This window comes from Xyrauchen texanus, chromosome 49 (assembly GCF_025860055.1).
Source record: "Xyrauchen texanus isolate HMW12.3.18 chromosome 49, RBS_HiC_50CHRs, whole genome shotgun sequence".
Taxonomy (NCBI): domain Eukaryota; kingdom Metazoa; phylum Chordata; class Actinopteri; order Cypriniformes; family Catostomidae; genus Xyrauchen; species Xyrauchen texanus.
Genome location: NC_068324.1, coordinates 7532510 through 7557022, shown reverse-complemented (window position 1 = coordinate 7557022; position 24513 = coordinate 7532510). Strand labels below are relative to the sequence as shown.

General features: G+C 36.1%; 1 protein-coding gene across 1 annotated transcript in view; it reads left to right on the top strand.

Annotated features, from left to right (window-relative positions):
* LOC127640471 (NT-3 growth factor receptor-like) overlaps positions 1–24513 on the top strand; it is a 245771-nt gene that overhangs the window by 193525 nt on the left and 27733 nt on the right. Inside the window, exon 13 of the mRNA XM_052123066.1 lies at positions 22201–22331. Within this exon, the coding sequence (XP_051979026.1) occupies positions 22201–22331 (131 nt within the window). The remainder of the gene's footprint in view (positions 1–22200; positions 22332–24513) is intronic.

Below are 24513 nucleotides of genomic sequence, written 5' to 3'. Positions count from 1 at the left end.
ACCACAATTGTATGTGGTTTTTGTGATACGATCACAAAAAGTTTTAGACCCCGTTTAGACCTGTATTTAGCACTAAGTACATTTGATCGGATCACCAAAAACGCATCATAATACCAGGAGTAAACGGAGTCAATCGTTCATGAATTCATTCTTATATAAATTGTCCCATAGTGTTCATCCGATTGGCATGGTTAATTCTTAATGTGGCAATTGTGGATGTGGCAAAAAGTTAATTCTGGACCTTGTGCACAACCTTTCTACCATGAACCCTGATAGTTCCCCTAGACATTTAAATTTTATCTGCTTTAACCGGGGTGAAAAAAATCCATTATTGTGAACTCATATTCATTTGGAAATATGAATATCTTTCACAGTTGGCCAACCTTTTCAGATTTCCACCTGAGGAAAGGATTCCTGTTAGTCCTTTTTTGGGAGCTTTTGCAGACAAGGCCAATGAGGTTTCCATTCTTCCACACGGCCTTGATCCAGACTAATCTGTGAAATGATCTGTCTTTGGGATTTAGCATTATTCCAAGCTTGGCAGACTGTATTCCCTGAACATATTTATTCTCTCTCAGTCCCTCTATACTTCTCATAATCTGTTCTATGAGTTCCAAATTGAGTGAGAATTGTATTCTCTGTGTTGTGCAGAAAAAAATCTGTGCTACCTTTTGTTTTCGGGCATCATGTGCTTCTGATGTGCTGTAGTGTGGGAAACCCTGAACTAAGTGAGCTTTGTTAAATCGGCTTAATTTTATTGGCCTCTAAAGCTGGAATTCTGATGAGCACCAATCTCTTTTGAACCCCAAAAAGCATTGGAGCATCATTGCTCATATTATGCTGCATTGTTGATTTTTAATCAAATAAATTCCAATTGTTTGTGGGCAGGGTCATGCAACAAATGCAGGATATTGCCTTGGAACCACCTGAAGGTGATTCATTCATTGGAGCAAGGTGTAACAACAATGTAGCATATTGCATTAAGTCATTTCAGGGTTATTATAGGTTTTTTTTCAATTGTTTCATTTTCATTAGTTTTCATTTTATGACTGCTAGTTTTAGTTTTCAGTGTTTTGCAGTTTTAGTTTAGTTTCAGTTTTTTAGGGTTGCCAAAGTTAATGCATTCTCATCATTGAAAGGTTGAAAGATGTTCTAAAACATGTGACACAATAGATAGAGAACCGTCTCACCACTCTTCTACGTCTCAGAATTTTACATTTCCAGGCACCCTAATTGTTCACATATGAGTGAACTCAAATTCCAATAGTAAAAAAAATAAATAAATAAATTTAGGTACACAGATGAAAAACGACAGAGCCTTAGGCGAACAAAGCCAATATCCGCTGCTCCATGAAGCTGATACACAATCAAACAGTGCCTGGTGGCTAAGGAGAAGCACATGGATGGCTTGTAAAGCATCTAGATTTGTCATTTTGTACTTGGAGAACAGAGAACGTGGAAGGAATGAGGTATCAGAAGCCCTGGATAAGGACTTTGGAGCCAACATTTTTAGGTTGGTAGACAATAAAAAAGGGTTTAATTTGATTAGATTCCGTCTCGGTTGTGTTACGGTGGAATAGTGGTTAAGGATTTGGCAACCAAAAGATGACAAGACCCTTTAATAAACAAAAGGTTCCAAGTTCAAAACCACTTAAGGGTGTATGGACACTTATCACAGTTTATAAATATTGTACTATAATTATAATTATTACAGGATTATTAATTTGAACATTTGAATTGCAAAAAATAAAAAATAATGCTGTGTGAGTTTGGTGGTGGTACTATCTCTTTGTACAACCAATATAAGATGGGGGAAGTTCACTGGAATCTGAATTTTGAAATATTTTGGCAATTCCATTAATTCCATTGAAACTACATATTTCAGCTTTTAAATTCTGATAGATCCACTCTACAGATCCAGTGCACCATACAGGCTAACAGTTAGCGGGAGAAATCATATCAAGCATGAAAAACATGTATATGTTCATAAAAACACTCATAAATATTCCCAGAGTTTTGAGTTATGAACTGCATGGATTTTTAACGACTGATTTTTAATGTGGCAGGCTTATGTGTGTCTGTGTGTGTTTACAGCATGGCTTTCAAGAACAAGCGCTAGCTTGCTAATAGATTAATGGCACATGTCTCTTTTTATTTAAATCTTTTCTTTTTCTTTTCTTTTTATAATTTTCACCACAAGGGTATAAAATAAGGCAGTACTGCGTGTTTAGCATAAAAAAGTGACTTCACGCTAATGTGGGTACGAGTCATTAATGAATGTTTATGTCAGGAGTCAAGCTGCACTTTAAAATTTATGAGCATACTTTATGTGTGGCATTTGTCTTGAATTTCTTTAATGTGGTGGTAAAAATAAGGACAAATATGTCAGTTGTCTACACTGTAATAGAGCGCAACAGTCTCGTTCCAGAAGTAAAAATCCATAGATAAATTGATTTTCAAAGATAAATTAATAAACCTTTAGAGGCAGACCTACCATGAGCTACAAGGTTGTTCATCAATGGTTTATGCTTCCATTGAAGCCATCAGTCCATGTTATTTCAAATTCATTGTTTAAAAATCATGTTTGATAATGGAAATTATGGTAAACAACTACATTACCCATGGTCCATCAGGGAAAGCTTCATCAATCAGAGAACCATGGACAACGAAGCCATTGTAGTCAGTGCCCTCATGTAAGGCGGTAAGTACACAGCCTTAATCCTTTGTCCAATTTTCCAATAGTTTTTTGTTATGTTGTGATTTACCTTACAACACTTTTATGAAAGATTTTATGGAAAGTCTATGGAAGAAATGAATGGTAAAAATACTTCCGGAACCCAGACGGAAGAATGATTGGGCAAGCACTGCTGCGCTCTTTTGGTCCCTTGGTAAAATCACATGTCTTTGAATTAGCACTGTATCACATGTGGTTTGCATCTAGCATCCCTTGCTTACAAGATTACAAAATTATGTAATGCCACATCTAAATGGACACACTATCAAACTTTTATGGGATAGTTCACCCAAAAATGAAAATTCTGTGATAAAATAGTTTTTCTTTTTTTTTTCATTCTGTGTAAAATAAAATGAGATATTAGGCAGAATTTTAGCCTCAGTCACAGACTAAATCCTGTCCTGGGATCAATGTTCACTATAATAATGCCACTTGACCAGTTGTCATGTCATTAGTGTTATATATATGTATATAAAAATATAAGATGGCTATATTAGCTAAATGTTTGACATGCAGTTTTATTATAGTAGGCTGGCTAAATATTTGGCCTGCAGCTATGTTGTACATTGTTGTCTAAACTCAGTGAACCCTTCGCTCAATAGTCATCAATTACCCAAGCCTCTACCCTGTAATCATCTCTCTTCAGACTTGAACCCCAGACCTTGTGGCATTTTAACAGTGAACTCATTCCACCCCAATTTCCCATTGAAGGACCTCACAGAATTTCACAGCACATTTGAACATATCAATTTAACTCAAGCTGAATAATATACTCTATAGTCTATACATCAGCCACCAGCAGTTCCTGACACTGGAACATATGCTGCAATGATCTATGTTGAAATTTCCAAGATGCATGCAGACTAGGAGTGGGAATCTTTAGCTATCTCATGAGTTACTGTGATTTTGACTCAGGGAGCCACAGTCTGATTCCAAAAATGATTCTAAATGGGACATGAACTTTAAGAAATTAAAATACTGTAATATTCAACATTTACCACCAGATCTGATTTTCAATGGCATTAATACCTTAATAAGGTGTTTTTGTTATCCCTTTAAGTAAAATACTTCTGTATCAGTTGGTAGAGCAGGTTGGCCACTAATCGCAGGGTCGGTGGTTCGAATCCCGGCCCACATGACTCCACATGCCAAAGTGTCCTTGGGCATGACACTGAACCCCAAGTTGCTCCCAATGGCAGGCTAGCACCTTGCATGGCAGCTCTACCACCATTGGTGTATGAATGTGTGTGTGAATGGGTGAATGAGTCACAGTGTGAAGTGTTTTGAATACTGTTAAGGTTAAAAAGGTGCTATATAACCATTTAATTCATTCATTGAAATAGATTCCCAATCTGATAAATTGTGCTGTTAGCTATAAAATTAAATCAGCACCAACTTGTATTTTATATAATATTTATAACTATGCATTGAATAAAAAAATTTGAAAATACATAAAATGTTGCAAATAAATTTATTACATAATGCCCTCCCAATTTTTGTCACACCCAGGATCTAATAAATGTATTACCCAGGTTTGTTGTGTAGCTCATGTCACTTTTTTAATCTTTAATTTATAAAACTGTATCTGTATTAAATTTGCATATTTGTGGATCGATCCACAGTTGTTTATGAAAGCATCATGATGCATCAGTGCACCACTGATCAGTGCACCCCCATACTTCTTATGTGGAACCAAGAAACACCAGTTTCGAGTCCAGCTTTATCAGACTATCTAACTGAATGATATTGGAAGGGAACATTCAAAGGCTTAATAATTTATTTATTTTTTCCATTCACCTTTTCAGTCCTCTTTTATGACAGAATATTATTTTATCATCTGTCTTTGAGAAACCAAGACAAAGAGAAAAGAACAGCCTTATCTGTTGTGACAGAGTACCTTTCTTTCCAATAGCACTAAAGAAGAAGATCTTCTCTCTTATGTCTTCTGGCAAGATTAGAGAGGAAGAGAGCTATAAAGATTTACAGACCATTTGCTGCTGTCATTTAGGTACAGGGACTTTCAAAGGGAAGTTCTGCATGGACTAGCTTTGTGTAAACCTATTTTGCTTGTTATTTTATCTCAATTCATTGCATTTAAAATGGCTTCTTTTAAAGTGTCACCCAAGCATTTTACCTCTCGTATGTACAGTGAATGTAGGGCTGGATCATCCTATAGAGTAGACAGTCTAGATGGTTGCCAAGAGCCCTAACATGCCAGGGGTGTTTATTTTATTCATTTTTTATTTTTTATTTATATATTAAATATTTAATTTAGCTTAAATAGTTTTGTTCATAAGTTATAATTATATTTTATTCTTATTATATTTGTAATATTTTATTTATTTTGACCAAAAATTATAAATACTATATTTATAAATTATAATTTATAATGTTTTCAAATTATTGCACCAGATTTTCTCTTACTGTGAAATTTTGTTTGAACAGAATCTGTTATTTTTAAACATCTATTCCCAGTTATTTACAGTGTAATTATTTTAGTATTTTCTCTTTAAAAGGAACCAAACACTTGTCATATTGCAGTGGTATGTGGATGCTTTTATGTTATAATCAGTTTACACCTGCGGGACCCATTTTTATGATCTCACCTATAAGGCTCTATAAACCCACGGAACAGTCCTGAGTATATGTTTTGGCAAAAAATGTACTCTAGCTCAGTTGCTCACCATGAGCCAAGTTGTAATTTTACTATGCAATCAATTGTATTTGAATGTAAGAACAGCCACAATCATCAACAAGCAGCAAAACTGCCAAGGAATTCATACCCAAGTTGCGCTCCATCCCATTATAGTAAGGTACAGAGTATCGCTCTGTCAACCCAGAAGGAAGCCCTAGAGCCAAAATCATAAGAGTGGGACATTTATCTTCAGCCATTTAGTCAAAACTGTCAAGCGACATCCTGTTAAGCGTTGGCCTCAAAAACCCTGTCGTTAGTCCCAAAACAAATCAGAACGCAATGAATGGCTGATAAGAATGTTACTCAATGCCTCAAAGCCATCATGAAATGGCATTCACAACCCATTTTACTTCCATAGTGTGACATATTTATGAGTGAAGCGAAATATTCAATATGAAAAACAAGTGGGCTAAGACTTGATTTTATCCATTGGGAATTGATTTGAGTGGCCATTACTACCAAAATGGAGCAAGTGATTGAATGGGAGAATTATTCCATTTTTTTCTTCTTCTTTGGAATAACATAGATTGATAAAATGTGCACATTAAGACCAGAATTTATGGAAGTAAATTAATTTAATTGAAATACATTTTCATGTAATGTAGACTTAAAGCCTTGCCCTAACTGTAAGCCTTAAATCTACCCCTAAAATCTGATTTGTTGATTGGAAAGTTGATCCAGTAAGAATGTTTATCCAGGAACATCCTACTTGGGTAAATGTCCTAATTGAGTCATGCCAACCTACCTTGAAAAAACCACTAATGACAACCAAAGACCAAAGACAACTGGCTTCTTCTTCTCATTCCTAGTGCATTGACACAATATTTGCCCAGACTTGATGGAGCTCTTTAAACCCTCACAAAAGCCACGTTCACTTCAAATGCTTTTTAAATCATAGCACTTTATTAATATTTCCCTCTCTGACAGCCCATTTGCCATAAAAGAAGCAAGCTCATCTACAGAATGATGATCTTCTCCATTGAACCATGGGGAGCTTTGGCTCACACAGAAAGCGAGCTGATTGGTGCACACCTTGTGGTCGACCCTCTCCCATTATCTACATGTGTAACCACCGCAGGAAATTAATCCTTATTAGGGAGCATTGAAGGGGGTGCCACACTGGAAAGTTCTGTTGGCCTAATGACAGATACATATCTACCCAAGATCTTATTATTCCTTCATCCCTGGCTCTGCCTCCCAGAAATCCTGTACTGGGGTTATAATGAAACTGTATTTTTATCATCTGCCAGTTTGAGTTAGATGATAGCTTTAGATTTCTTACAGGACATTAACGGAGAGGCTATTTGGTAATGGGAGAGCATAGTGCAGGAGGGAATGATGGAATGTGAACATTGAAGGGACAGATTTTGGGTGCGGTAAGCTCTTTTAATTGAGAGTCAAGGATACTCATTTTACATAATGCTCGGAGAGAACTCAAAGTTATCTTTTTAACAGCTTAAGTGTCAAAAGCAGGCCCAGACGGGAAATGCAGACGTTTTCTTATTTTGTGGGGAAAAAGTTTGTCAATATTGGGAATGGATTTGCACATGAAAAAATGTGTTAAACTGAACTGAGAGTACTATACTTTTATTGGTAGATTAATGTATTTTCAAATTAGCCAAAATATTACATAAACAAGCATGCAAGGTGCAGGGCATGTGCATAGCTTTCACTAAGAATACTAAGAATAAATGTAGCTTTATTTATTTTGCATGCTGCATCTGCAAATTCTATAATAAGAATGTTGGTTAAGAAAATAGGCATTTTTTTGTGCACTGAAAAGAATGACAGTTACTTAAAGGGATATTGAAAATGAAAATTCTCTCATCATTTACTTACCCTAATGCCTTCCCAGATGTGCATGACTTTCTTTCTTCTGCAGAACACAAACAAATATTTTTAGAAGAATATCTCAGCTCTGTTGGTCCACACAATGCAAGTGAATGGTGATCAGACCTTTTGTAGCTCCAAAAATTGCATAAAGGAAACATAGACGTAATCCATACAACTTCAGTTGTTAAATCAAAGTCTTGCGAAGTGATATAGTAGGTGTCGTTGAGAAACAGATTAAACAAAAACCTCTAAATCTCCACTTTCACTTTCACTTGAAGTCACATGTGGTGCCTGTTTACTCTGAGTTTTAGAGTTAAAAAGACTTAAATATTGTTCTGTTTCTCACCTTCACCTTTTATATCACTTATGAAGTCATGGATTTAAACTCTGAAGTCATATGGATTACTTTTGTTTATATGATTTTTGGAGCTACAAAGGCCTGATTACCATTCACTTGCATTGTATGAACCTACAGAGCTGAGATATTTTTCAAAAAATATTGGTTTATGTGTTCTGCTGAAGAAATTAAGTCATACACATCTGGGATTAAATGAGGGTGAGTAAATGATGTGAGAATTTACATTTTTGAGTGAACTATCCCTTTAATTGAAATATGTATTTTGCAGCGGCAGCATAATATTAAACAGCATTGATTAAACAGCATTGCAGTTGGTTTGTGAAAAAAAAGCTATTTGGCACTGAAATACTGCAAGCACAAGTGGCACTTTTATTTAGTGAATTTTCGTTTTAGTTTTGTAGTTTTTTAATAAATGAGTTGCAGGCTTTTTGATTTGTCGTTTTAAGATCGGTTTATCATGTAGTCTTCAATAACCAATTTGAACCGCATCACTTGCACTGTTCAAAGTCAAGTTATCTGTGATAACTGCAAGACACCTATTTGTTCCCCAGAGCGCACACAATGCGTTTATTGAATTTCTGCTGTAGAGCAAAGTGCCGTTTATGCTCTGCTGTCCACTCCACCTGTCAGAAATCCCTCTGTCATGAGGACTTGCAGATTGCTTTGAAGACAGCTATGTTTTAAATCATATAATGATCAGTCAAAATATGAAAAGTGAGATTTTTATAACCAAGCTTTCATGAGCATCATCCTTTGGAAGAGGTCACCGTGGTCCTCTTCTGCCTCTTCGCACTGCCTCTGAGGCCCTGTTTACATCTGGTATTAAGATCTATCTCGGGTGACCTGATCACAAGTGGACAGTTGAGACACAACAGCATTTACACCTGGTAGTAACATGCGTCTCAGATGTGTCCCCCGTGACCGCTTGTGTTCAGCTTTCTAATGGAAGATCTCTGATTTCATGACCGCATCCATCACTCAGTATTGCTTGTGTCAGTGTATTGCTTCATGTTGATAAAGCGTAATAAAATATGTTGCGCAAAACTATGCCTGAATTTTAATCATAAGCACAAACGTGATGTTTGAAGCTGAATTCAGTTATTTTAGTGGAGTACCTATGTTAACTTCAGCTTCAGATGTGTGTGCTTGTTGTAATCAGAAAAGGATTACTTTAAGATCTCTTTTTTTAACTCTCTCTACCTCCATTTCCCTCCTACCTTTCACTTACACTCGATTTTCTGAGGCAGGAAGACATAACAACATCCATCTGGAGCCAAATGCCAAATCATCACAGGAAAGGATACAATGATTAGGGTCATCACGGCCATATATGGCAGCATCAGGTTCTCTGTTTAAAAGCCCCTCACTTCAGGGTAATTGATAGGACACTACCTCCTCGTGCCCTCCCATATCCCACCAGCAAGCGATAGCTGCTCTCTGCTCTCAGATCATGAGCTCGGAATGAATTTGCCTCAGATGCAATCAATATCAAAAGATTGACTTGAATCCCAGTTCTCTCTGCCATCTCCAGATGTCATGACCCCTTCTCCTCATCCATCTATGTCTTAATCTTCCATTCGGGCCCACCGCATAGCTCACCATTCCTGGAAAGTGAGGCGGCTGCCGTAGTATAAAAAGTTTAAGCGGATTGGGTAAGTTTGATGCTTTCAAACGTGTAAAGTTGTATCTGTAATGAAGTTCTCAGTTGTGGATCCAGTTGGCCACAGCTGTGTATGTCAAACATGATAAATGCTGAATGAAGTTTACTTAGTTAATATCTAACATCAGTGTTTATTAGGGCTGTCAATCGCAAAATTAATCACATGGTGTCCCGATTAATTAATCGCGATTAATTGCATATACAAATATTTGCTGAGAAAGCCCCTCATATAAAAATAACTCAATATATAATGATTATTCATATTTATATCAATATATAATTATATATAGTTATCTTTAAATATTTGAAAATTATATATATATATATATATATATAAAATATTCAGATAATTAAAATGCTTTACATTCCTGTAGCAGAAGAGTTAATCATTGATAACTCCTTACAAAAAGCGGCTTTCAAATACAATGTATTGTTTACTACCATATTATTGATCATAAGTCAATCATTGGCACACAGTTCACAGCAATCCATTTCACAAGTGAATTTGTTAATCAGTTCGAGATTTATTATGAGGGCTTGTTTAAGGACCCGTCAATTTACACATACGTCAGACATGCTTGTGTAGCGTCTCGGGTGAGTTGTGTCATAAACATAAATGTTTAGGTTACTGTGTCAAGTTAAATATAGTTTAATACTCAATATTTAAAGACATCTTGAGAGCCCTTAGATCGCATTTGTACTCCTTCCAGTGTTTTGAACACAAGAACGTAACGCATGTTTGTGGATCGAGTAGTGGCATTGCCTACTGAAGTGTTTTCTTCACTGTATAAACTGTGCGTTGCTCATACAGCTGAAATGTCACTTACTGCCCTCTGGAGTAAACAGGTGGTACTACACGCTTGCATTTCTCAGGAATCTTCCTAATTATGGTCTGTGGGCATGCGATTAATTGCGTAAATTCTTTTACGTGTTATTTTTTGTAAAATGAATCGCACTGAATTAACGCGTTAAATCGACAGCCCTAGTGTTTGTTAATTTATTTAGCTTCAGGAGCCATATTTTACATTGGACGTCATATAGTAACCACAGTATAAATATTATTGAGTGTACAAAGATGTCTATAATTAAACATGTGTTAATACGTTAATTCGTATTAGCCTGAACTACATTGCCCCTACAGTGTTCAAAATGATCTGAAAAGGCAGGACTCAGATGCAGAAATTGGTATGGGTTTCATTTAAACTGAAACAAAACAAAAAAACTACCCTGTAGGGGAAAACTCAACAGTCCAGGGCAGGCAAAGGGAAGACTGTCTGGGCTGAAGAATCAGAGCTGGGACAGACAAGAACCAACAAACAGACATCTGTCAAGGAAAATTCACAGGAACATCCATAACAAACTGGCACAAGACAAAAAACACATTGGGGTTAAATAGGAAAGAAAACGAGGAAGGCAGGTGAATCAAATGAACTGATAATGACGTAACAAAGGGGCGGAGTCAGGATGAGAGATAGGAGAGCACATGGCAAACAACTGAACAAGAACCATGCGCTCACAAAGACAAGACATGGAGCATAAGTGTCCAGATCCCGACTCAGAGACAAGACCGAACCAGACGGAAGAGTCAGGATCCAGACCCCATGCTCTGAACATGAAACTCAGAATAAATAGAAGAGCACACGGCAAGGAAAATGGCCAAAAAGCCATGTGCTCACACAGAGACACAGAACATATATGTCAGGTTCCTGTCACCTAATAAGCATCTAAGGTGTTAGGATCCTCACAGGCCCCTGCCATTGCGACTTAATTAATTAACCCATTGAAACTCTAAATAATAGCCCAGCTCTTAAGGCTGGAATGTGACTGATGTCTTTGTTTTGATGCTTTAACTTTTATGCAACACCCTTCGTCGTCTGCCGCCTTAGAGACGATATACTAAATCACAATGACCTCAGGCGAAACATCAAACAGTACGCGTGCTCTGTGGATTATAGTTGTTTGGCACTCAAATTGGTTTGTATATAAATCTGGTTGAACTAAGTCTGTTGACTTGTGGCTCGGTGTGTTTTCAGAAGTAATGCATTCATTATTTTCAGAGACACAGCTCGAGCTTTTTCATCTCTCAAGAGCTCGCCGGGGAAAAGACCATCACACAAATGTACTTTCAGGTACAAAATAAATGTGTTTTGAGTCTAAATGACCCGTGTATGCATATGCGCGTGCACTCGTACATGTCTGCACAACAAGGAAGGACATAATTAATGCATGTAAATCTGCCAGGTATAAGCTTCAGAATGTAACATAGTAAGGTATGAATATTTATGAACTCCTTTGAGACAGTATTTGAAGTCTCTCATTCTTGCAGGATTTTTAAAATCCAAAATTCTTCTACTTGAACATGGGTGTTTCTTAAATTAGGGGAACTTTTCTATCCCCAAGGATGATTTTAAAGAGGAAATGCTTTAACAAAAAATAATCAATCCAGTTGGGAAGATTAAAAGTTTCCCTTAATAACAAATTTCCAAATAAGTGTTAAAATCAGGGACGGACTGCTTAGGAATTTTTCTAAGAACATAAAATAGCATTTTTATTGATTTAGGATGCATGTGCACAGATTAGATTGTTTTTCTAATATATAAAAATGTCTGCCCCCAATACTGATAACATGACGTTAAGCATTTTAGAGAGTAATTCATAAAAAAAAAATAAAAAATACTACATTTGGTTGTGATGGAAATGAGAAGTGACAGGGAGTATATCTCTGACAGGACAGTACATTTTGATGTACATTATTCCTTAGACTTTTAATTAATGTAGGTGTCATTACCGGATCTGTTATTATTTAAGACTTTTAATTCAGAAACTTTGCATTTATTTTTATTTATTTATTTTAAAATCATGAAATGACTACTAGCTAACTTGGTGTGTTCCATGGCTTACTCAACTTTCTCTCAAAATATTAAAATATGGCATTACATCACACATTATACCAATGTGGATCAAGGACATGGTCAGATTTTTATTCTAGGACATTATATGTTTTAATTAGAAGAAACATTGTTTGAATTATTATTATAATTTATTTTGTCATATTTCAAGTTGTCAGAAGTGCCTCTAATTGAAGAATAATTCATAAAATATATATATATATATATATATATATATATATATATATATATATATATATATATATATATATGTATATATTCACACTCTGACAGCTGTGAACATTTTCATCAAAATACTTTTTATAAATAGTTTGTGGAGATTTCTTTTTAATTTGTTACAAACTTTCTATATACAGTATTTTGGACAACATTTACTGATTATATATAGATGTAAAAAATGTTTTAAATATTGCCAAAAATATAATACATTTTTACTATAAGTTTCCATTTATTAACATTAGTTTACATGAACAAATAATGAACAATACATTTACAGCATTTTTTTTATTTTAGTTCATTAAAACATATACTAATACATTTTTAACAAGTTGTATTAGTGTTCATAGCAAACACAATGAACTAACACAAACTAACATTGAACAATTGTATTTTTATTAACTAAAATTAATTAAGATTAAGAAATACATATTGTTAGTAGTTTGTTCATGATACATAATGCAATTTATTTTCCTAATATATTTATTATATATTTGAGTTTTTCTTGCCATATACCTAAAAAGAAAACCGCTTCCCTGGCAGATGTTTACAACGGCATCTCTGGGGCATTTTCATAAAATCCTTTTTGATCTAGATTGATATCAGCAGTGAATCTTGTGTCACTATTGACTTATATGCTGTAACACCACAGTGGCAAAGCATCTCAGTGACAAAAACATTGCGGTATAAACATCCCGGTCCTACGTGAGTCACTCCGTATCTCTTTGTGCATGAGTGACAGGCTCATGGTGTCGTATTGACTCACAAATGTTACATGTCTCGTATAAGTATGCCACCACAAAGCTCAAATCTCATTCCTGAGCCCTGGAGTGAAGCATATGGCCTTCATCGCCTGCATCCTCTTCACACACAACATGAACAAGCTTTTTTACACGCCAGTGCTCGCGGTTAAGCCTCATCTCTTATTAATGCAATTGTCATGTTTGCTTACCCTGTTTTTCAGCATTGACGAATCAGATGCAGTCAAGAATTGCTTAGCTTTTTGTTCTCTACCACCTACAACTGCTTTTTTAATTGCTGACACCTTTACACAAATCCATCTCAAGTGACAGTTGCAATTGTTTTGCATTTCATTCAGTATGTTTTGCCTCTTCCTCTTTTCCAAAATGCTTAAAAGGGCAGTTCAACCTAAATTAAAATGCTGTCATCGTTTACTCACCCTCATGCCGTTCAAAACCCGTTTTACCTTTTTTTACTTCCATAGAACACAGAAGGAGCTGTTGGCAGAATGTTCAGTCACCTCTCACTTGAATGCAAAGAATGTGAATGGCGACTTTAACGTTTGCTGCAATGAACTCTGACATCCGTTGATCAAACATTCTGTCAGAGATTTCTCTAGTGTGTAGATGCCCTCACCTTTTTTTTTCCCCATTATTGCTGTTGGTCTCTTCTCTTCATGAAAGCAGGTGATACATTTTGCAGCTAGATTTCTGTTCACATTTGGGCCTTGACAACAACCTGTGCAGATACAGTATATTGTAGCATGCTGGATTTGAAACACCCCTGTAGGAATGGCCTGAGGATAGACATTTATCATACTAATACACACAAGGAATGCCAGATGAATCTCTGGTAGCAGCCAATTGCCGCCAGAGCATGTGATTAACAGTAAACACCCTACCATGTGTTTTTATTTTACACATTTCACCTACATTGGGGTCCAAAAGTCAGAGTCTATTAAAAATCTTAGTTATTTATTTATTTTCATTTAAACCGAAAGTAAGCAACATTTTTGGATGTTGAAAAAATGTAAACAAATTTAAACAAAATGAATGACGATGTAAAAGGAACAGTTCACCAAAATGTTTTAATATTCTCATCATTCACCCTCATATCACACACAAATATTTCTGAAAATAATTTCTCAGCTTTGTAGGTCCATTCAATGCAAGTGAATTTTGGCCAAAACTTTGAATCTCCAAAATGCACATAAAGGCAGCCTAAAAGTAATCCATATGACTCCAGTGGTTTAACCCATGTCTTCAGAAGTTATATGATGTATACTGTATAATGTAACTCCTTTTTTACTACAAACAGAAAAATATGTCTTGGCACGATAATGATGCCAAGCTCGATTTCACTTCCTAGTTCTTGACACATGCGCAGAGTGCTAGATGGCTCTAGGAAGAGTAATCGAGCTTAAAATCATGATCGCTAAGGAGATTGCTGATGTCAAGATTTATAGAGAAAAAGTAGTTATATTTTGGTCTGTTCTCACCTTTTGGTCTGAACATGAATGGTCAGGTTTTGCACAAACTTGTAGAGATCATGCCAGCTAAAGTGCACGCTTTAATTAAAGTGCACGTTGTCATCAAATACTAAAAAAATTCTAAAATGAATGTACATTTTTGTTACGCTGATAATCAAGAAAGTACATGAATATTTAAGATTAGGATGATGAAATGAAAAAGTTTATGAATTTGCTCTTGCAAAAACTGGTATATAATGATATAAATAATATTTTGAAAAAAATAAAGTAAATCATACAAAATATATAAATTAAGCATATATTTAGGACCTTTAAATGTTTCTGCATTGACATCATTTTCAGGACACTTTTAGTGCCCAATTCACTTTAACACATCAAAACGTTTTACTTCTACTATTCCTATTCTTTTCTCAATCATAATTCTCATTATCATCACAGTCAGTCATTTATTTTTACTGTATTACAGTTCTATGATTTATGTATTTATTTAATTTACATAATTTATCATTTTTTTTATTTTTGCCATAAAGTGAATACCATAATAGCCATCTTTTTACATGCTACGGTAATGAGACTTTCCCTGTCAGGTGTCTGTTTGATGGTTCCTCTCTGTCCCAGCTCTGTGTCTCTAGCCCAGCCAGTCTTCCCTTTGCCTGCCCTGGACTGTTGACTTTTCCCATACAGGGTAGTTTTTTTTTGTTTTGTTTATTTTTAAATAATAATCTAAACTCAGATTACTGCATCTGAATCCTGCCATTTCACCTAACCTGATAATTTATTATTTGTTTCTTATTTGAGAGAGAGAGAGAGAGAGAGAGAGAGAGAGAGAGAGAGTGAGAGAGAGAGAGAATAAAAAGCCACTGAGAATAGAAAGGAGCAAATAACATGTTTCAAGAATGATCTTGCCTCTCTGCATTAAAATGACATGAAATAAAAATGAGATGCAGAGCTGTAGTTTTTTTGTTTTTGTCCCCATTCAGTTGAGCGGCCCCTGTAGACACCTACCTGATTTAGCCCTGCGAGACATGCGTTCTCTCGACAGTGCCACTTTTGTGAGCAAGGATACTCCATTATGCGTTTGTGGGGAGGAGAAAAAGGGCACAGTGCCGTTGTGTGTATGTAGGACACATGGTTGTCAAGTGGGCGTGTCTTTGCACTGCAGTACGCTTATGATAAACGGAAGGGGTGTGTGTGTGTTTACAGACAGACGCATGTCCCATGTTCCCCTCCAAGAGTCCTTGCGGGGCGCCATCTGAAAGCCAGTCCCGATAGCAAGCAAAAGATGTACACATTGCATCAGGGACAACACAGAAGACAGGCTTGCATTAACCTTGCCTGAAAATGACTGCACAACCCCATGCTTTATTAATAGTATCTGGAGGTCGGTTGCATCGCACATGTACTCGTTTAATCGAGCCTGGGGAAAAATAACACTTGGACATCTTTGCAAACACAACATGTGGCCTTGTCACACAGGACTCTATTTAGCGTGGGCTTGTTGCTCTCGAAGCGACGGAGTTGCTTTTAATTGAGATGTAAAATGCTGAAAAGTGTCTCTTGATTCACGTTTTGTTATCTTGGCTTTGATGGAAAAAAAGAAAAGGTCAATCAACCAAAAGGTCATTACATCAGTCAAACTCATCAAAATCAACAGAAAAAATATATTACATTTTTTACATAAAGATAACAAGGCCTACTTTAGGAGTATTAAAGGCATGGTTCTCCCAAAAATGTAAATTCTCTCATCATTTACTCACCCTCATGCCATCCTTGATGTGTATGATTTTCTTTCTGCAGAACACAAACAAATATTTTTAGAAGAATACCTCAGCTCTGTAGGTCCATTCAATGCAGGTGAATGGTATCATAACTCAGAAATTCCAAAAAGCTTATAAAGGCAGTGTAAAAGTAATCCATAAGACTCCAGTGGTTAAATCCATGTCTTCTGAAGTGAAACTAAAGCTGTGGGTGAGAAACAGATCAATATTTACGTCATTTGTTACTATCAATCTCCACCTTTGACCAGCCCAACCAGTAGGTGGCTAAATGTGAAATTGAAAGTCTCTTCTACACCAGATTGTGGAAGTGAAAGTGAAAGTATAGATTTCCGGTAAAAAAAGAAAAGAAAGGACTTAAATATTTATATGTTTCTTACCCACACCTATTATTTCACTTCTGAAGATATGGATTTAACCACTGGAGTCTTATGGATTACTTTTATAATTCCCTTTATGTCCCTCTTGGACTTTCTGAGTTCTGGTCACCATTCACTTGCATTGTGAGGACAAAGAGCTGAAATATTTTTAGAAAAATCTTTGTGTTCTGCAGAAGAAAGAAAGTCATACACATCTGGTATGGCATGAGGGTGAGTAAATGATGAGAGAATTTTCATTTTTCAACTATCCCTTTAAGATTTTTTGCATTGCAACATTATTTTAATGATAGGAATCACATTCACTGTCATTTTCAATTGCCCACCTTAATGCACTAAAAACAAAGATATACAAATTTTGACATGCATTTGTACAATTGCAAATATTTTGTAGTATTTTTTGTACTGAATATAATTTACACTGATTTTATTGCAAAATTATTTTGTGTCAAAAACCATTGCAGGAAGAATTAGATTTTTTTTATAATAATGACAATTTGAGCCTGATCTCATGAAAATGACATGACCGTTGTGACATATTTGCAAAATCATTTTACGTTGGACATTACTTGTAACGCTGCAGTTCCAAGGTGTAATGTCCCCTGTGAGGCGCTAAATGCGAGTACAATTTAGTCTCTTAAAGCTCTAATAAGTTTAAAATCAGCAAAACCTACCTCCCTACCCTAAAACTTAATGTCATAAAAAGCACGTGACATGATAAACAGTTAATGAGTGTCACATTTGTGACTGGTTTACAAGTAATTCACGCTGAAATTAGATTAAACTCGAATTAGCTTGTAAATGTCATTGGTTATATAATGCAAATGTTGAAAAGCATCACCTTAAAAGTCACATGCTGTAGTGAAAGTGTTTAGATGTCATAGCATTGAGTTAGGAACAGGTGAAGAGTAGGTTTTCCTGAACTGATAATCTGCCCTTTTACTCATCATTTGTGTGAAACAGAATAAAAGTCTTTGTAGTGTTCATTTCTTTTTCATTCAACACATTTTTAAAAAATGTGTGTATGTAAGTATGACCAGGTTGCATATTTTTAGAGAAAATGTTACAATTGTGATGAAAATAGTCATAATTTAAAAAAAATCATAATTTTTCTAAAACAGGCTTTTGTATATGCAAGATAAGATTTTGTATATGCAAGATATAATTTATCACTATTTATTTTTGATATTGGGGTTAAATATGATTAGGCTTTATTTATTTTTTTATGTTTTAGATTCACGTCTGGTTCACTGTTCCTTCTTTGACACGACAAATGACAGTAATATGTTTCCTGCCAGACAGGAAGTGAGAGAACAGCGTATTGATACGCATGACAGAACAGTGAAGAGAAGAACAGTGGAGTTAAAGAGTGAGAGGAATTCCCTCAGCTTATTAATGTACAGCACCCACTCGGATAACACTGAATAATACGCAGCAAGTTCTTTTACCTGAGAGAACCAAGAGGGGGTTTCTGTTCTTTATTTATTTTCTTAGTGTGTGCTTACTTTTGTTTTGCTCTGTCTGATTTTCATGTCATCAATTTGGTGTAAAATATTCCAAATGCATTGGAAAATATAGCTTATAAATATAGAAAAAAATATATATATATATATATATATATATATATATATATATATATATATATATATATATATATATATATATATATTAATAATAATACAAATATGGTTTTATTTATGGTTCTAAAGATTGTTGCTGCCTGTCTAAAGAAAGGCTTTGTTTTTCCTTTTGTTACCTTATTTTTGTCAAAACTCAGAAAGTGTGTAATGTTTTAAAAGGAGTATTTTACAAAAACATTTGTAACTGCATTAAGTCATCAGGTGGGAGGACATGACATTGTGGCTGATTAGAAATGAACAGGTGCTCTTTCAGACTCATTTACCATGGCTTTCGAACCTAGAGAGGTAGTAAATTGCTGCGGGGATAGTCCAGTCTAATCCTGTTACCAAACAAGATTTATATGCATTTGAGGCCTATTCAGATTTGGTCTGAACTGGTATGTAATGTACGATCGTACCGAGTAAACATCTGTGGGAGAACTGAGGGGGAAAAAACGATCTAATTAGGATAGTTGGTGTCCTGTATTCCCAGATGCTCGCTACGTTTAGACAGACAAATTCTAGCGCGGGTAACCTCTTCCGACGAGTGCCCTTTCACAATGCAACCTGTGAGGTGAATCCAACACAACAGTTGGCGTAATAAGACAATTAGCCTGTGCAATTTATGTCTTAATTGCACTGCAAACTGAAGGTGCTTCTAGCATGCCCGTCGCCTGCTAATTGTGAACCCATCACTCACAAGAATATAGAGAACAGGAAAAGGAGAAAGAAAGCTCTCTCCATCTTTGTCTTGGCTTCTCTGGTGGTGTCATGATTAAATAAATGCTATTTAATTAGTTTGGAAGTAATGCATGTGTTCACCATCCTTTTTGTCTTAATCTCCAGTGCCTGTGCAGAAAAACACTCTGCAGCAAAGACTCGTAAAATCTAGTATGCTTAGGGTTGAGGCAGAATATTTACCATCATCATTGGACGCCTGCCATAATGTGCAATTGCCTCAGCAGCCCTAAATCAAATTGTCCCTAATATGTTTCTGCTGATTAGGTCCTCTGGTTAGAAAGAGAATGGGGCGTTTGCCAGCTAATACAAAAGTCTTTCCTCGAGTGTTGTCCATTCATCAATATTTGCTTTTGTTTTTGTTTTTTTCAATTTTTTTCCTTCCAGAATCAGTCATCCTGTGTGAAAAATGGTAGAATGTTTTTTGCTTTGGGCAGTAAGTATTGATGTTGCTCGGTGGCTTATCCAAAACTCCTGTTTTTGAGTAAATACCAGATGCTGCTTTGGTTGGCCATATGGAGCTATGCTGCCTCACAGCAGACTGGATTCTGGGAATGAAAACAGGTGGAAGGTACAGAGATCAAAGACACACTCAGAGTGCCGTACATCAAGACGTGTTACGCTTCTGTAGCCGCAGTTAAATCTTCTAAATTGGACATTTCTATCCGTATTGCATTTGGGCTATCAATGGTTTACACGTATACAGTGTTGGTGTGATGCATTATTCTGTTACTCCTAAGTAAGTGACTTGTTATGTTACATTGGGCTTGATTCATGAAACACAAGCTGAACGAATTTGTGTAAATCATTCTGAGGCGGCTGTGGCTCAGGTGGTAGAGCGGGTTGCTCACTGATCATAGGGTTGACGGTTTGATTCCCGGCCCACGCGACTCCACATACTGAAGTGTTCTTGGGAAAGACACTGAACCCCAAGTTGCTCCCAATGGCAGGCTAGCACCTTGCATGGCAGCTCTGTTAATACTGTTAAGGTTAAAAAAGCGCTATATAAGTGCAGACCATTTACCATTCGTAAAGCCATTTTTAACGTAAATTGTCTTTATTACGTTGACAATTTACTTAAGAATGGTTCCGTAAATGATTTGTGTCAAATGTTTTTGAATTTTTGATTTTTTTTTCAAATGTGTTACCATTAGTTGGTCAACTTGCAGAACGGTATCCCTAAATTGTGGCTTGCAAATGGACGTGGTGGAGAATTTGTTTACTAAGAATTTATGTGCAAAGAATTTCACAGAACAAATTTCTGTGGAAATCTTTCATAAAACCATTCTTACATAAATTGATGTTGTCATTTATTTGTTAATTTACGTAAGAATGGTTTTACAAATGATTTGCACAGAAATTCATTCTGCTTGTGTTTTTATGAGTGAGGCCTACTATTAGTATGTTTCTTTTTCTGCAATACCTTTAGTTGGCCAAGGTTCTGTTTCTTTTAGAATGGTATAACTACATCTTGGCTAAGCGGTATTTTCGTCTATAGACAGCGTTTGTCTCCCTGGCATAGTTTGCATTCAATAACTATGCCACTATATTGACTTTGCACCACTTGCATTGTAGACGGCTTCATTGATTATAGTGGAGCGGTCTAGTTTTTATGTATTGCGTCATGCCAATCTTGCTTTGTAGACACTTTTGCTTATGTTAGTATGTAATGGGGAAAGACAGGTTTTCAATTGCATATCTCAGTAAAATAATTATATAAATAAAAAAGTAATCTGTTTCTTGTTTGAAAAATATCACTTGTTACTTCAAAAACACATCCTGGTGGCATAGCCTGCATTATTTGTAATGCGTTTGTAACCGGTCCCACTTGATCCCCCGGCATGGGAGTTGGACGTGCTAGCAAGGAGGCTATAAAAGCCATGGCTATAGCCTCGGTCGCTAGCGCGTCTCTTAAGGCCAGTAGAGTGAGTTTTTACACACTACACAACTATCACATACCAGCTGGCTACTGTTACGCTATCTTGTACACTTTTGTAAAGATGCATTGTGTGTTAAAGTGCTCTAAAAAGCTATCCCGTTGGACAGAGCTTTTCTTTTTATGCTATTTATTGCACATTGTGACCCACTATGTTTCGTTGTATTTATCAAATTTCTTCATAACATGCAGAGATTGTCTGTACATCAAAGTCAGACAGGAGATGATCATCTCCAGATTATTACCTGCCGTCTCTAACATTGTGGCAGTATTTATGAAGGTGCATGAGGTTACACTCTTCACTCAAGGGCGGAGCCATAGTAAAGATCAGCAGGGACTTGAACCGGCAACAGACTGGTTGATGCTCCATTACCCTGCCCAGTGGACCACACATGACTTCATTCATCACTCTTTGAGGGGCAAATCCACCTGATCTCTTGTATTTAGGAGTTCATCTGATACCCGCAGCACCGATGGGAGCTTGCGTAAAGCTTTTGAAGTAAAATGATGCAAATGAACAATCTCTGGTGTGTATAGTATAAATAAATACATCAGGCATACGTTTTTGCAATCAGGTTAAATTAATTGCTCTTAGAGATCACAGCAATAATCTAGGATAAAAGTGGTATGTACATGACTGCTAGAAAACATAAATTGCATCAAAGGCTTGCATCAGTGCATCATGTTTATCAAAGCCTTATGATTTACCTTTTTAAAACTAAAAGACAACATGAAACAGAATTTGCCGAATACAGAAATAAGTAATGTGACATATTTCCAATTGCAAACATTATGTTTCTATGTAAACATGTGCAAGATGAACGTCTTGGTCCATTGTACTGTGTCCAGTTGTTTTTTTCAGGGTTTAGCACAGGAGTGCCCCATTTTGTATATGTCATGTCAGATAAAAAAGCAATGTCAACGTTTATAAGAATGTATCGAGACAAATGTGGCCTCTAGCTTTGTTATACATATACCTTTCAAGGCACCTGATTATACTGTGTGACAGAAATCCAACTCACAAGTTCACACATATCTCAATCTCTTAATGCACCGCCCTGTAGGAAGATTGTCACAAAATCCACTCAGTCTTTCTCTCTTACTCTCTCTCTCTCTCCAGATGTACAGCACATTAAGCGCCGAGACATTGTGCTCAAGAGAGAATTGGGCGAGGGAGCCTTTGGGAAGGTGTTCCTGGCAGAGTGCTACAACCTAAACCCCACTAAGGACAAGATGCTGGTGGCTGTCAAGGTAAGAGATGATCTCTCCATTCCAGCAGCCCCATATCGCTCTCCAGTTACACAGGACTCATTCGAAAGGTCAAGCCCCTTTAACCGCCCCCCACGCTTGACATATAAAGTTGATCCCCCTGTGCCTGGCAGAGAGCGGTCTCGTTCGGGGAATGATCGCTGGATGGTTTGGTGGTAGAGGATTTGTTGACTAAGATCAATGATGGAGAGAGAGCTCAGCTACAATAGCATTTCATATTTGGCATTGATATAAGGTCGGGAGAGGTTTTTAAAGATATTGCAATGCTATGGTAGGTCTCCATGATATAGACGAAGAGGAATGAGTCACCTCTGTGGGCAGACAGGGCCTAGATATCTCCTTAACATGGTTTACCACGTGGGACTATCTACCAAGGTCAAGGAACTTGGCATTCAGTGAGCTGAGGCAGTCTATTGAAGTGTAACTCAATGCCGATCTATAAGCAGACAGTCTGTCAGTTTAGAAATGTCAAAGTTTCAAGGCTTCAGAGATGCAGACATATTGGTTTGAAGTATGAAGTTTTGTGCAAACTAATATAAATAGGTATTGGTAGGCAAGACTGCTTAAGGTTATGTACACATGTGTGCCATTAAGACGCTTGAAGTTGAAAAGTAAGCTATTACTGAAGTGTCCATCAGCCTTTACTTAATACATCACATTTCTGCATAGGTTGATTGCAAATACTCATCAAATCCGAGACCATTTTCACACAAAAAAAGCCTATCCAAAAATGTATGTGAATCCTGCATTGTTGACTAGGTTTCGACTTTCACTCTGCCTTTCAAGTCTTCATTTATGAGCAGAACACATTGCATAAAAATTGGTGTTTGCCATCTGCGACATAGGCCTACTTTGCTCTTTCTACATATTTAAGAGTGGTGCCGCACATCCCCCAGAGGAGAATGTCAACAAATGAGAAATTAATGCTTTAATTCATATTCTAGCAAGCAAACATTTTTACATTTTCAAAGACACTGTGATTGTGGGCTGGTTTTACAAATGCAAATCTTTCTATTTAGGCCTTAAAAGTTCATTCATTTTTGCCTTTTTTATTTAGGAAACCCGAAAACATCTGTGAGAAAATGTTGTTTGCTTGGCTATGCAAGCCAATAAACTAATTTTAGGATTTTTTTTGGAGCTATTTGGTTAGTGAAAAGGTGTAGTTTCCTTGAAAACTTAAAGGAATTTGCCAGGTTTAATACAAAAAATCAAAAAGCAAACATTTGTGCTACAGTGAGACACTTACAATGGAAGTGAATGTGGACAATCCATAAACATTAAAATAAACACTGTTTTAAAGGTGTAGCCACAAGTTGAAATAATATGTGTGTTAACATGATTTCTTGGGGTGGGAATTGCCAAAGACCTACCGATTTGATATTACAACAATATTAAGTTGCTGACTCAATATGTATTGTGATTTTTGCGATTGGGTGTTCCAATTTTTTACAATATAGCTGTGTTAATTATTAAAATATGTAATAAAAGAATATATATATATATATATATATATATATATATATTACATATATATTACATATATATATATAAAGACCAAAAGAGACAAATTGATGACATATTCTAGTAAGAGTGTAGGACTGATTCTCCATTTATGGTCTCTATTCTGTATAACTGCATGTCTCCTGTTTTATAATACTGTATAAATAAGTTATTAAATTAATATTCTGGGTTTAATACAAAGCTCAACATGGAAACACCTTGTTGATGAGAGAGGTCAACAGAGAATGGCCACACTGGTTCAAACTGACAAAGTCTATTGTAATTCAGATAACCACTCTGTAAAATACAATGCTATTCTGAAATGTGGGATGGCGCTATTTTAGCAGCACGAGGGGTACCTACGTGATATTAGGCAGGTGGTTTTAATGCTGTGGCTGATTGTGTGTGTGTGTATGTACAAGTAATACACAAGTTTCAACAGAACAATAATCTTAGTGATTTTATGCTTCTATAGATTTATGTCACATTTTCGCCTTTAAATCCTCCATAAATCTGCCCCATTTACTGAGAAACAAGTTGAGATAAAATATTGCGGTAATCAACATTATGCAAAAAAAAAATTAAAAAGCTGTCAATTGAGCTTAATTTGTATTAAACCCGGAATATTAATTTAATAACATATTTATAAAGTATTATAAAGTAG